This window comes from Bacillus rossius, chromosome 1, assembly GCF_032445375.1.
Source record: "Bacillus rossius redtenbacheri isolate Brsri chromosome 1, Brsri_v3, whole genome shotgun sequence".
Lineage (NCBI taxonomy): Eukaryota > Metazoa > Arthropoda > Insecta > Phasmatodea > Bacillidae > Bacillus > Bacillus rossius.
The window spans coordinates 347,138,068-347,151,699 of NC_086330.1; the positions used below are offsets into that span (position 1 = coordinate 347,138,068).

Below are 13,632 nucleotides of genomic sequence, written 5' to 3' on the forward strand. Positions count from 1 at the left end.
ACATGTGGGGAAAATTCTGCAATTCACTTGAGAGAGAATTGTCATGTGTGCTGAAAAACATGACTTTTATTTCCATGGGTATTATCAAAACTTTAAAGATATTATCTATGTATGGAGATGTTGAGTAAGTATACTGATATGTTGTATTCACACCATTTTAAATATAGATGTTGAATTGAAACTATTAGTCTTCATGAATATAATTTGTGGTGATGGTAATGTGTTGAAGTGCATGAGATATCATCATGTTAATAACAAGAACTTAACTGTTTGGAGTGTGTAGTGTTAGTGAATCATATAATCTACAGTAAGCAATGAATAGTAGAGCAGTAGTCCCTTCCAGTGATGAATTTAGAATTTATCCGTGGGTATCCAACAGTTCTCTTTCCTGCCCCTAAATGAGTATGCACCAGGTTACGGCCATATAATGCTAATGACAGTGCTGGAAAGCAAAACTCGCAATAAAATACATATTAGGACTACATGTTCACACTGCCAAGTGAAGCTGGTACTGTCACTGTGTCGTATTCCTGTCTGTAATCGCTTCCCTCCCGTCAAGTGGATCTGATTTCGATTCTGGGCAGGATTCAACCCTGGAATTATTTCACTAGCTGTAAATGTGTCAGACGTTGCAGAGAATCAGGTGTTTTTCCCATTCCACCCCACCAATGCAGTTTGTTACTGATCCGTGTTTTCACCCTCTTCCCCTTCCTTTTCCACCCTTCTTTCACCTTCCTTCACGTGTATGAAATTACCTTGATGTCAAAAAGACTTTTAAGCCTGAATTCATTAATCCTGAGATCACCCAGACAACAAGTTTTTTGACGAGTTACCCAACCCTTTCTGAAGCTATCTCAAAGGAGAAACTGGACAGGGTTGTCGAAACCCATGCAGCATCCGAGGTTCCGTTTACATTTACCAATTTCATGGTCCGTTGAACCAGTGGGCCAAAGTTGTCATGACCCTCCAATATGGACTCCTTTTAATAATGGTACGCCTCCAATTTTTTTTATTTGGACATTATTTTTGTTATAAAGGACTGCTGAAAATACTTTTGTTTAGATATTTAAAATATTACCGTCCATGGCTTTTCTTTCTTTCAAATGACTTGTCTGAACACAAAAGTATGAATAGTCCAATTATTTTAAAAGTAGAGTTCTACAACTATTTAAATTAGGCCGTTATGTGTAATCTGTTGTAAGAGTCAGATTCTCAAAGGAAAATATTAATTAATAGTATGCAATAGTATTTCTTGGCTTTATAGATCTGATATTTTAAAAAAAAATTAGTTGACCATAGTGAAATTATTAAGAAAGATAATATGTCTTGAATCAGTTTTGTACCAACATGTTAAACATGATGGCAAAAATTTTGCACTTGATGAATTCTGCAATTCGTTCAGTATCACTTGTTCCGTGAATCTTATTCTGGTATTTTTGTTTGTCACCCCTCCACCGTCGCAGCGATATCTTATCTGTTGAGCTGGGAGCGCAAGTTGGACTGGCAAGGAAGATATAAAACTTTATCATTCCATTGCAGGTACGCAAAAGAACCACTTGTCAACACATTTCAAGCTGTGAGTCTAGTTGATTTATTTTCTTTTTGTGTGTAGAGTTGTATGGTTAGATCACTCACCTCCCATCAATCCGATCCGGGTTCGATTCCCGGTAGGGGAAACAAGCTGATGTTGCTGTGATCATAGGATTTCTCAAGATACTCAAGTTTCCTCCTCACATTCATTCCTTTTGCATCTAATAACCTTTGATAAGTTCAATTCATTCCCATTACCTAAACTACTTGAAAAGTCAGTTTGTAAATAAGTTGTTCAAGTTAGATTTTATTCTCTCGTCCCTCCGGCATTACTTGTGGTTCATGATACATTTTAATATGATTAGTGATAGGTCCCTTCTGCTGTCATCGTATGTATAACCGTGTTAAGGGGCTCGCCCAGTTAGTGGTGTATGTGTGTTAGTGAGGCAGGATAAGTGCTGGTGCTTCCAGCACTGTATCACCTCTAAGTGCAAGACTATGATCTGGTGTGCATTCTTCTCATCATGCATAGGACAACTATGATATTTGAGTGGTAACCTTAACACAATAAATCACAGAGAAATGAAGATTAAGGTGTAATGCAAGTCCCTTGAGTGTTTTCAATAATCTCTACGAAGTTTTTCATGCCTGAAAATTACTATCAAAACACCTGTTTTAGTCATCTCCACTCTTCTATAAAAATAGTTAAAAAACTAAATACGGAAAACAGGACTATACATCTACCCTCAACGTACTCTTAAGTGCTTTTCATAAACAGACATCACTCAGATATCTTGAGCATTTTTCAAATCATGTGGTTTGTTTTTTCTGAAGCGCTGCACACTGTGTGTGTGCCTAGGTAGGCGGGACCCTTAAATAAAACCCTGATGATTATGACACCTTGATACTCGTGTCTGAGCACTTTGATCGAGATGGTGGGATCCACACCACACTCGTGGCTTCCACAGCATGGTGTATCTGCGGTGGTTTGTTGTTGTCTTCTGCCGTACATAAGTGAAGGGATGAAACAACACCCAGTCCTGTCTTTCAGCTCACCAGCCAGAAGCTTTGGCCAATGATTCAAAAGGTTCGGATTATTAAAACCCTACCTTTCACATTTTGAAAACTTTTCCATCATTGCCTGTCACAGTGTCTTGTTCATGGACCACGGATAGGATCGTCGAGAGGGAGGGCCCTGGGGAAGGATGGTAATCTGTTCGTAATTTTTTAGATTTTTTTTAATGCTTTTGTTTACCCTGATAGGATGAAAATTATAATTTTTGGTTTATTGGATTCACAGAAAACCTTACAAGGTAATTAAATACACACAGGTCACACTTAAAGTTATGGCCACAAAAACATTTACAATCTTAAAATTTTTTTTAATTGTGTTATTGTGGGGTTCTAAAAGATGTACCTGAAAGCGGGCCCAACAAAATTATTTTACCCTCGGCCCTTGGTTTCTCTCAATCGCCATGCTCGCAGAATGGACACCCCTGCTTCGTTACACTTTAGAAACTCACTCCCACAGGTAATCTTATATTTGCAAGGTCTTATCACTGGTAGTTAGGTGCCTGCATTATATTCTTGTCTTATCAGTCAGGAAACTTGTTGGTTTCCACAAACAATTCGAGATACGAGAGCTGTCGGTAGTAAACACTTCATGAATTATCATAGAGTACAGGATTTAACATCTTACTGATAAATTTTTGAAGTTTGTTTAGCTTTAATTTTGTCATGCTAACTAACCTTGAATGTATGATCTACTTGAAACAGTAGTGAACAGGATAAAAATAAACTGAGATCCATAATTAAGAGCATTAGATAAAGTTATGGGTTCAAATTTTACCAAATTACTTTTCAGGTTACCACCTGGCTGGGCCACTTAATTGGTGTGTGTAACTTCAGGTGTTAAAAATAATTTTAGACTACTTAAGGTTTCTGAAATAATCTGTTAAGAAAATCATTTAAGAGCCAGTCCACCTGCTTAGACAAGTGTCATATTTCAGTTTCGTCTCTCATGTGTAGATATTTTATTGGGCAGTTTGGAGAGACCTGAAACAGCATGTTTTTACGAACTTCTTAGTTGTGAAAATATGAGTACAAAATATTGTAAGTATTATAGTTAATGGCATGAGAAGAATTCGTTTTAATATTCAACAGAAACATTATAGGATCACCACCAGCTGCAAGACCCACTGTCCCATGTTCTATAAATGTTCCAAACATACCATTTAATACAAATGTAAAATTATAGTTATTAAAAATATTTAAATAAATAATTTATTTAAAATCACTTTTACATATATAGAAACCTAGCCAGCAAAGTGAAAACTTTTAAAAACATTGTTAACAGGCTTTTCTAAATAAAATTAATAAATATAAAAATTAATTACAATGATACTATACTTATGATTAATGATTATTATTATTTTAATTATGATAAAATACAACTAAGAAAAACTAGGTAACTATGACCTTGAAGCTATACAATCTGCTGGTCCATCTGCATGACGAAACATAATATTGTTATGAACGCTGACAGGACTGCAACGCGCACCAGGTTCGGAGCTGGCTGGCAGCCTCGCACAGCCATTGATGTCACGTGATGTCCTTGACGTAAGGCATGCCATGCATGCCTGGCCGGATCACAAGGGTTATCGCTACCTCGCTCCCTCTTTCGCTTCCCGCGCATTGATGGTCCTTCCCCGGCGCTATTATCTATCGCTGAGCGGCCTTGGAAATTCTGCGGACAGTCGCTTGGAGTGGTGTGAATGGGCACCGTCTTTCTCGATGTTTTGGGTGTCGGGTCGGCCCAGGATGATGCGACTCGTCACAGCCTCTCTTGTCGGTTCGAGAAGGGTACTTAAGCAGCGACGCCAACCTCCATGGCAGTCCACAACGAGATTCACAACAATTCCGAGTAAATTCCAAGAGTTTCGAGAGTTCCGCGAGTGGAGGGAAGTGCGACATTGGCGAAGAGGGTGAGAGACCTCCTCGAGAGCGGCACGACTTGGAGCGACGGGACCGTGTGAGTGCGACTGAGTGGCGCGATACTGTGTGTGTGTGGACATGCGTGAGGTAAGGGGCGAACCACTGGTGAGCCTTGCTTCACTGAGGAGTGCGAACTGTGGAACTTGACAGACATTGAGTTACTTGAGAATAAACATTAAGTGCTAGTGATTTGTGATTGGATATTTTGAAGTACAATTATTTATTATTAATGTAAATACTAGTAATTAATAAAACTGTGAAAAAACCTAATTGGGCTATCCCTTAGGAACCAAGTTCTCCCCACATAGGTCGTAATAATATACTTATTCCTCTCAAAAATACTCATGAAAGCTGGGGAGGGCAGGGTCATGCAATGTTACAATGTTTTGTGCCTTATTTATATTTCAGGTTAGCCCATAACAATGGCACCGAAATACAAGCTTACCTACTTCCCAATCATGGGTCTCGCAGAACCGATTCGTTTCTTGCTGGCGTATGGCAACCAGGAGTTCGAAGACTACCGTTTCCAGAGAGAACAGTGGCCATCCATGAAGCCATGTGAGTCAATGTGGTGTTGGTTTCATTATTATAACTTTTCATCTGTAAGGAGGTCTTTAGAGAGGTGTACATAGAACACACGTTAGGGAATTGAGAAAGAAATATATAAAGAATGGTGAGTTGCAAAACACATTCCAAATTTTTCGTAAGCAAGTTGGAAACATAGTAGAACATAGTCTTAAACATTTTTTTTTTGTTTTTTTATTTTATATTACCGGTGCAACCTTTCCCTCTGCAAAACCTACAAATGCTTTTAATCACTGCTTAATATTGACATTGTTAAGATGACAAAAGATTGCCTATACGATATACCCACAATTTGTGATGTGTGTGCACCGTTTTTCATAGGAAACTCAAGAAGGCAACAATAACGCTTTTTGTCACACAATGATTAGGGACATCATTATGCAAGTTAATAACACCATAAGGGTAGAATATAAAAAAATTCATAATTTATGTACCATGTACACTGTTTAACCCTTCTGTTTTATTGTAAAACCTTAAATTATTATCTACAACTTTCGTCTGAAATAATTTTTTATACGACCAACCATTACTACGAGGTGTAAAATATACAAGGGTTGGAGGACAAAAAAAAAATAACTCTCTTTGTAAGCACAACATGGAATTCTTATAAATTTTGTAGTAATCTTATAATTTTTATCTAAAACTTTAGTCTGAAACAATATTTGATTAGACAAACTATTGCTGCAAGAAGTTGAAAAAGAGAGTGGTAGAATTAAAAAAAAAATTCATAACCCCCTTAGTAGATACACTTTCAAATCCATTAAAATATTTTGTAAATCTTATAATTTTTACCCAAAAGTTTTGTCTTAGACTATTTTTGAAAATACTAACTATTACTGCAAGGGGTGGATATAACAAGGGTAGAAAGACAAAAGTCAATACTTTTTTTTTTAAAGATATACTACTATCAAATCCATTATAATTTATTGTAAAATGCCTAAACTTTATCTGAAACCTTTGGCAGAAACAATTTTTTATGAAACAAACTATTTCTGTGAAAACAGGGAATCAAATTTAAAAAACAAATTTAGAATTATTTGCATCAAATAGGTCAGAATTTATTATTAATCATCTTAATGTTACTTTAAACCTTTGTTCAAAAAAAATTTATACAATCACGTATTAGTGCAAGAGATGAAAAATAGTGTTTCTAGATCAAAAATAATTGCATAACTATCTTAGTGGGCAGAATATAAAATTTGTTAAGACATTCAGTGCTGGATGCATTAAGTTAAAAACATTCAAAATATTTTCTCTGCACGGAATATAAGAAAATGTTTAGTCAATCTTTTTTGAAGAGCATATAGGATGTTATGTAGGCTACATTAGGTTCAAAAATGTTCCAGGAGTTTATAGAAGTTTCCAAAATATTTCCAGTAGAAATAGGTACTTCGAAATCTACCTATGCCTGTAGGCTGGGTTGAAAGGGATTGTTTTGTATTGCTACTGTAATTAGTAACTAATTTTTACAGTAGGCCTACAACATTGGAACATTATACTTTTATATTTATACTTGCTGATTTTTTTTTTATTATTTCCAGTAGTTAGACATGCTGATTACAAATCATTATATTGTAACAGTGCACAAAATGACACTGTTTTGTTGAAGTATCATTGAACAAGTAAATGTATTTTTATTTTTTTTAATTGTTCTATATGTGTGAATAAACAAAGTTCATAAAAATAAAACCATAAGATCTTGTCCCTAACAATGGTGTAAATTTAAGTGATTAGTATTTAACTGTAAAGTTGGCACAAAAAAACTACATACGTAAACATTTTGCAACTCTGTTTAGCAATATCTGACTCCGCTCTGTATTACCTTACTATCATATTAGGACCACATCTATTGTGCTGTCTTTGATTCTTCAATCGAATAATAAAACTTATGTCTGGAACAATTTTTGAAAAGACAAACCATTGCTGCAAAAGGTTGGAAAAAAAACAGGGGTAGGATTTAAAATAATAATAATAATATCCATGAACAACTATTAAATCCATTCTAATTTATTGCAAATCTTTAAATGTTATCTACAACTTTCATCAAAAAAATTATTATTTGGCCAACCATTACTGCAAGGTTTGGAAAATAACAGGGGTTGAAAGAGAAAATAATTTATAACTGCCTCAGTAGGAAAATTATAAAGTTTATAACAATTTATTGTAAATATTCTAAAAATTAGCCAATACTTTGGTCTGAGAAAATTTTTGATAAAATGAACCATTACTACAAAATAAAATACTAAAACTTCTGTACCAAATCTGTTCTTATTTATTTTTCAACTTTCTAAATAATGTTTAAAAAAATTTCTGATAACATTATCTAAAATCTAGGTCCTAACCCTAATCTTAAAAACCACGTATTAGTGCAAGGGATGAAAAACAGTGTTTGAAGGTAAAAAAAAGTTTTTTAATTGAACTAGCTGCTCGACCTGGCTTCGTACGGTTGTATTATTTGGGGGGAAAATGGGACCAAATCTCTTATTTACAGTTATAATAAATGAAATAAAATGAAAATTAATTAATTTTGACAAAACTTAATACAATGCTTTGTAATGTACCGAAGAAAAAACGAATAGCACCGATGGTTTCCCGACTCTCAAGCACGCAACGTTGGCATGGAAACGAAGTACCCACTGTTTCCCGGGCTTAAACACCAATCAACATTGATAATCAGTTTATTATTAATTATAAATTATTAAGACCATTAATTGAAATAAAAACTATCCTATCTCTCAAGTTGGAAAAAATTACACATAAATGCCAATTTTCATCCAAATCGGTTGACTTGGTGAAGAGTTCACTGGAAACAAACATCAGGACACTGGATTTATATATATTAAGATTAGTAGGCATAATATGAAATTCATTCTTAGCTGTTCAATGTTGGATGCATTGAGTTAAGAACATTCAAAACATTTTTGCCACATGGACTATGAGAAAATGTTTAATCTATCATTTTTTAATATAGGAAAACAAATAGAATGTTGAACATTGATTTCTTAAAATGTTCCAGATAGTTATAGACGTTTTCAGAAGAAATAGGGACTCAGAAATCTACCTACACCGGTAGGCTGTGCCGAAAGGGATTTTCTTTTGTTTTGCAGCAATGCCATTTGGACAAGTGCCATTACTTGAAATTGATGGGAAGCAGATCAACCAATCTGTTGCTATATGTCGCTACTTGGGAAAGTAGTTTGGTTTGAATGGAAGTAATGCCTGGGAAGATCTTGAGATTGATGCAATTGTCGACACCATCACAGATTTCCGCCAGCGTAAGTTACAAACACTTACCATGGTGGTGCTTGTGGTGGAAAGAATAGATAACAAAACCCTTTTCACTCCTGCTGACGTAAATATATGTTTGTTTTTTTACGGTTGGTTATTTATTAAATTTCAGATGTAAGTTTTGTTAAGGCAGTTATCGTAATTTTACCATTTTTTAAACTACTAAATAACATACCAAAAACATTTTAAGTTAGAAATAAATTATGAGCTCCCACAGGTTAATAATGTGTTCATTGAAATGCAGTATATCAGGAGAAACAAACCAAAGCTATAACAATACCGAGCAAAGTGAAGCAACAGTAAAACATTTTATACACATTTTGGAGAACCTGGGTTCGAATCCCATGTCCGTATCTCCTGATTTCTCTTTTCCGGTTGTTTTTCCCCGAAATCACTTCAGACAAATGTTGCAATGTATGTTTCTACTATGTACAAATGTTACAATTTACCTCGATTTGAGTTGCGTGTGTATTTGTTATGACCTTACTGGAGACGCTCCTAAAAATATACTAATTATATGCATCCATTTACCTTTGAAAACAAGTGTGTAAGTTAATGTTTCCTGATGTATTGGTAATACGTGGTTTGAAAAATGAATAATCCATAGTAGCAGGTATAGCAGGTTTTTGTTTAAAATCACAAATAGGGTGCCAACAGGCCAGTGGTGTAGGATGGTATGACCAGCAGGAACCTATTTCCTCCTAAGGTGTGTGAACCAAAATTTGGATGGTCAGACCGGTCCACAGGAATGTGAGCATGCTACTGCCAATCACACAGCACCACACATTTATGTAGAATTGTACTAGTTGAAGATAAGTGTGGATAGCCTTTGGATTCTTATCGACCCAGAAATACTTTTTGTGAACATCTGAAATACTAAATATACCATCGAACATGAAAATATATTCATCACCACCACCTTAGTGTATTGTGTGTAGTGCATGCTGCATTCTTGTAAGGATATTGAAATTTAAATTTTTGATATTTGCATGAGTTTTGCAAAAATTTCTTACCTGAGAGTGTTCTGACAAGACTACCTTTTTTTGTTAATTTTGATGTACTGGTTTGATTATAACAGAGTTAAAAAAATACACTAAAAAAAAGGATAGGTTTATCATTTAATCATTTTAATATAGTAGTGATAATTTATGTTTCCATTAAGTAATAAACCCTAATTATGATTTGTATATATCATCAGTCAAAGCCTGTTGTTTTATTTTTGTGTAAAATAATTTGAATTGAAATCAAAATTGAATCATATAACAATTTATTCATGAGGAAAGTACACATTTCCCATGACTTTTTTTTTTTTTTTTTTTTAAGATTTTGTGTGACATTCATTATTTATGTGTGTAATCTGTAACATTATCTTACAGAATTATCAAAATATGCTTATGAAAAGGATGAGCAACTAAAAGAGAAGATTAAAGATCAAGTGTTAGGAACTACATTACCATACTATATGGATAAGTTTGAGGAACATGTGAAGAGAAACAATGGATTTCTTGCTGCTGGGAAGGTAAGAAAAAATGTTTGTAGTTTGGCTCATGATGTTAATGTATGTAACTATATGAACCCAATTGCTTTTGAAAGCTTCAGTGAAAGGTCTTAATACAGCATTATATGGTTTAGCACATTGTGTTACCTGTCACTAATTAAGCCGCTTGCATTCAGATTTTTTCTGGTGACTTCTGGTTGTTTATATTGGTTGGTAGGTCGCACTAATGTTATGCAGGCATTTTTAATATATGTACTTGGAGTTGGTTTGTTGGTCCTAAACATGCTGGATTAAAGACATTTCCTGTACTTAAATTTTTTTTTTTGCCTAAATAATGAAATTGCAGAAATATAAAATGTCTCTTTTTTAGGCCATGGCCAAATTAAATACGTTCCTGGTTCTTTCTTATTTTTTTCCCCCACTTGTTAATAGAACTTATTTAAAAAATCTTGGACCAGCTAGAATGTAAGTACTATGAGAGACATAAAGTTGCGGAACCATCAAGTGTCTCTAAACTACAATTAATTACTCTTGTTCTTCAGAATTGTAAAGATTTTTAAAAAATAGTTTTGCCATTATGTGGATATCTCTCAAAAATATATGAATTTGAATAACTTGCAGGCACATAAAGAAACATGTTACGGTGTTTATAACAGACTTAATCTTGAGTAACTTTGTTTTATAGCATAATCGTTGCTATCTAGAATGACTTTGCCAAAAATTACAGGACAATTTTCAAGTTACTGTCAGGTATGGAAAAATACTGTAATTACAGTAAAAATCATTTAAGACATTCCCACACAATATGATCAAATGATTTTGTCCCGCCATTTTCTCCACTAGATGTACGTAATTTTTGAAGTAAAACTTGTTTCCTGAGGGGGCTACAATTTTCGAGCATTACGAAAATTCCATTCGCATGAGAGTAATAGTTAGGTACGTGGTGGGGGAACCAGTAGAGGAGGGGACTGCAGTGAAGAGGTAGAAATGACATGGCATACTTGTACACTATCATACTAGCACACTCACATACTTGCAAACTCGCCATTTGCAAACTTACATACTTGTATATGTTATATATGTTTCCTGTACCTAATAAAATAATAAAGGAAGAAGTTTCACTTTTGTCACACGTAGATTCCAAGCACACATTTTTTTTTTCATGAAGACGTAACCAGACACTTTGTTTGCTGTATGAAACTATTTTTTTATTTATGATGAAATCCATTGTTCATTAGAATATTACCATTTTCTTATTTAACTAACAGAAATAATATGTTTCCAAAGTGTAAAAATCGTTTTCTAAACCCTTCAAACCTTTCAAACGTTATAAATCTTTATTTTTTCCGTCACCGCTGTAAAGAATTTACGAGAATGAAAATGTAGCAAAGCGCTAGATGGCATTGTACATGGTTGGTTATATGGATGCCAGTATAAAGTGCATGCATATAGTTTAATAATAATAGCTCACCGATTTCATGCAAAACGTGCACTCTATCTCATACAGAGTAAACCACAATTGATAGCCCGGTCCACACTCATTCGTGGATATGTGCACTACAATGACGATAGTTATGCGTATGCTACCTTAGTTTCACCTCACGTTTAAGTCACAATTTTTGTTATCAATTAGGTTGATACAAAATATGTTTCTTTAATGACTTATTAATTTTAATAGTTTGGCGTACTTTTGTACACTCCACTTTTTCATTAAATGTAAGTTCCATGCAACAGTTTTGTTGTTATGAAAAAATTAACGTGAAATTCATGCATAAAAGACACACTTTTAATTTTAAAACTTGATTTTTACTTAAAATGTGCGATAATTATGCAAAAAAAACATGGTGCACTCACTTATGCTCCGCTTTGTACTAATGTCTCTACTGTAAATAGTGTGGGAGTGTTTTAATTGCCTTATATTATTATGTAACTAGCTGACCCGGCGAACTTCGTACCGCCTTAGCGTAGCAATGATGCACTACTTTATTTTGTATAGCTGACCTATCTTAGGTATGAGTACCTATTCAATTTGAACTGGAATCTATAATATCCTCCATATAAAAATGAATCCATAATTCCCTGGTATCACTATAACTTAAAAGGACCTTACTAATTTAATTAAATAAAAAACAAAATATATATTGTCAAAATAGTGTTTATTCCATAGGATTCAATAATTCCACTAATGTTTTTACAAATTGCTATTGAACAACTTGGCATTTTTAAGTAAACAATGAGCTCAATACCACGCGCGCTCTATAAATCAACTATGTAATAGTCTCTGTACCCCTCAATGCTTCTCTCTACTCTAATGCTTTTTGATAAACTATATTTTTAGTTTTATGTTCTGGCGCGTAAATAAATAATGTTGATGGTTTTCCGACACGGGAACAGGCGACATATAATTGGCCATGTGAAAAACATGGATTTTCTAGGTTGATGCCACATACACTTAGCGACTGCCCTTGCGATTTATTTATTGACATTGCAAATGCAAGCCGCACTGGAAACTGTAAACGCTTAAAGCTGAATGTCATAAGGTTACTTTAAAAATATTTATATTGTACAAAGTGTTGGGTTAGTTTGGAAATAATTTTATATATGGTGGTTCAGTATTCTTAAATTTTCTAATTTTCCGTTAAATTTTTTCTTTCATAAGAACCTTCTCGTGACAATAACAAACACAACAAAAAAAGAATTAGTGAAATCGGTTCAGTCATTTACGCGTGATGGCGTGACCAAGGGAAATAGGAATTCATTATTCTTAAATTTTCTAATTTTCCGCACAATTTTCTTAATTTTTTCTTTCATAAGAACCTTCTCCTGACCATAGCAAACACAACAAAAAAAAAATTAGTGAAATCGGTCCAGCCGTTCACGCGTGATGCCGTGACCAAGGAAAACGGGTTTCATTTTTATATTGTATATAGATTATGTACTCTGAATTGTACAGTAGTGTGTGGATTGTAGACATTTGATGTTTGTGGTGCCACTGTGCTTGCTATGTTGCAGATGACTTGGGCTGACCTGTACTTCATTGGAATTCACTATTACCTGAACTACTTAGCTGGCCACAACTTACTTGACAAGTACCCCTCGCTGAAGGCCTTGAGGGTGAAAGTGGAGAATGTCCGTCAAATCAAGGCGTGGGTGGAGAAGCGTCCAAAAACTGATTGTTAAATGTGATTAGTTTCCTTTCATAGACTCAATACACTCTGAATATAAGTAATATAGACCAATTCTTGTCTTCTACACGTAACTGGCTTAGATTTATTCCAACAGCACCTTCAAGTTCAGCTATTTTTAAACAAAACCATGTGGGTTTGTGTACTGATGCTAACCAATAAACAAAATTTTTGTTGAAATTATTAAATTTGAAGTTTTAATACAGAGTGACTTAATATTCCATAACCTCAAATATGTGACAACTTCAGTCTGAAATTGCACTTTATTTTTGCAAGTAAGAAGTTAATGGTGGACTCAAAACACTTTACTGTGCAGCTTATGTGCACAAAGTCAATAAATCACATTTAAATATCATGTAGAAAGGAATATTTTTTGCCCAAATTATTTATGTTAATTATAACTAGGCCACAGTTTTGATGTAGAAGGTTCTATAATTTGTATATCTCTGCATTGGCTAAGCCGGGGGAGGGGGGGGGGTTTGTGTGTTTAGGGGTTCTAACCCCCCCCCCCCCACCCTCCTCTTTAGCCCTTTTTTTTTAATATATATATTT

At 34.4% G+C, this 13,632-nt stretch overlaps 1 protein-coding gene across 1 annotated transcript; it reads left to right on the forward strand.

The window, feature by feature from the left end:
• The first annotated feature begins 1,537 nt into the window (after positions 1-1,537).
• LOC134528184 (glutathione S-transferase-like) lies at positions 1,538-13,268 on the forward strand. Its single transcript, XM_063361573.1, is given in 5 exon segments — positions 1,538-1,576; positions 4,933-5,082; positions 8,217-8,384; positions 9,774-9,916; positions 12,908-13,268. Coding segments are annotated over 4 exon segments (615 nt in total). The 5' UTR covers positions 1,538-1,576; positions 4,933-4,946; the 3' UTR covers positions 13,076-13,268.
• The last annotated feature ends 364 nt before the right edge of the window (positions 13,269-13,632 follow it).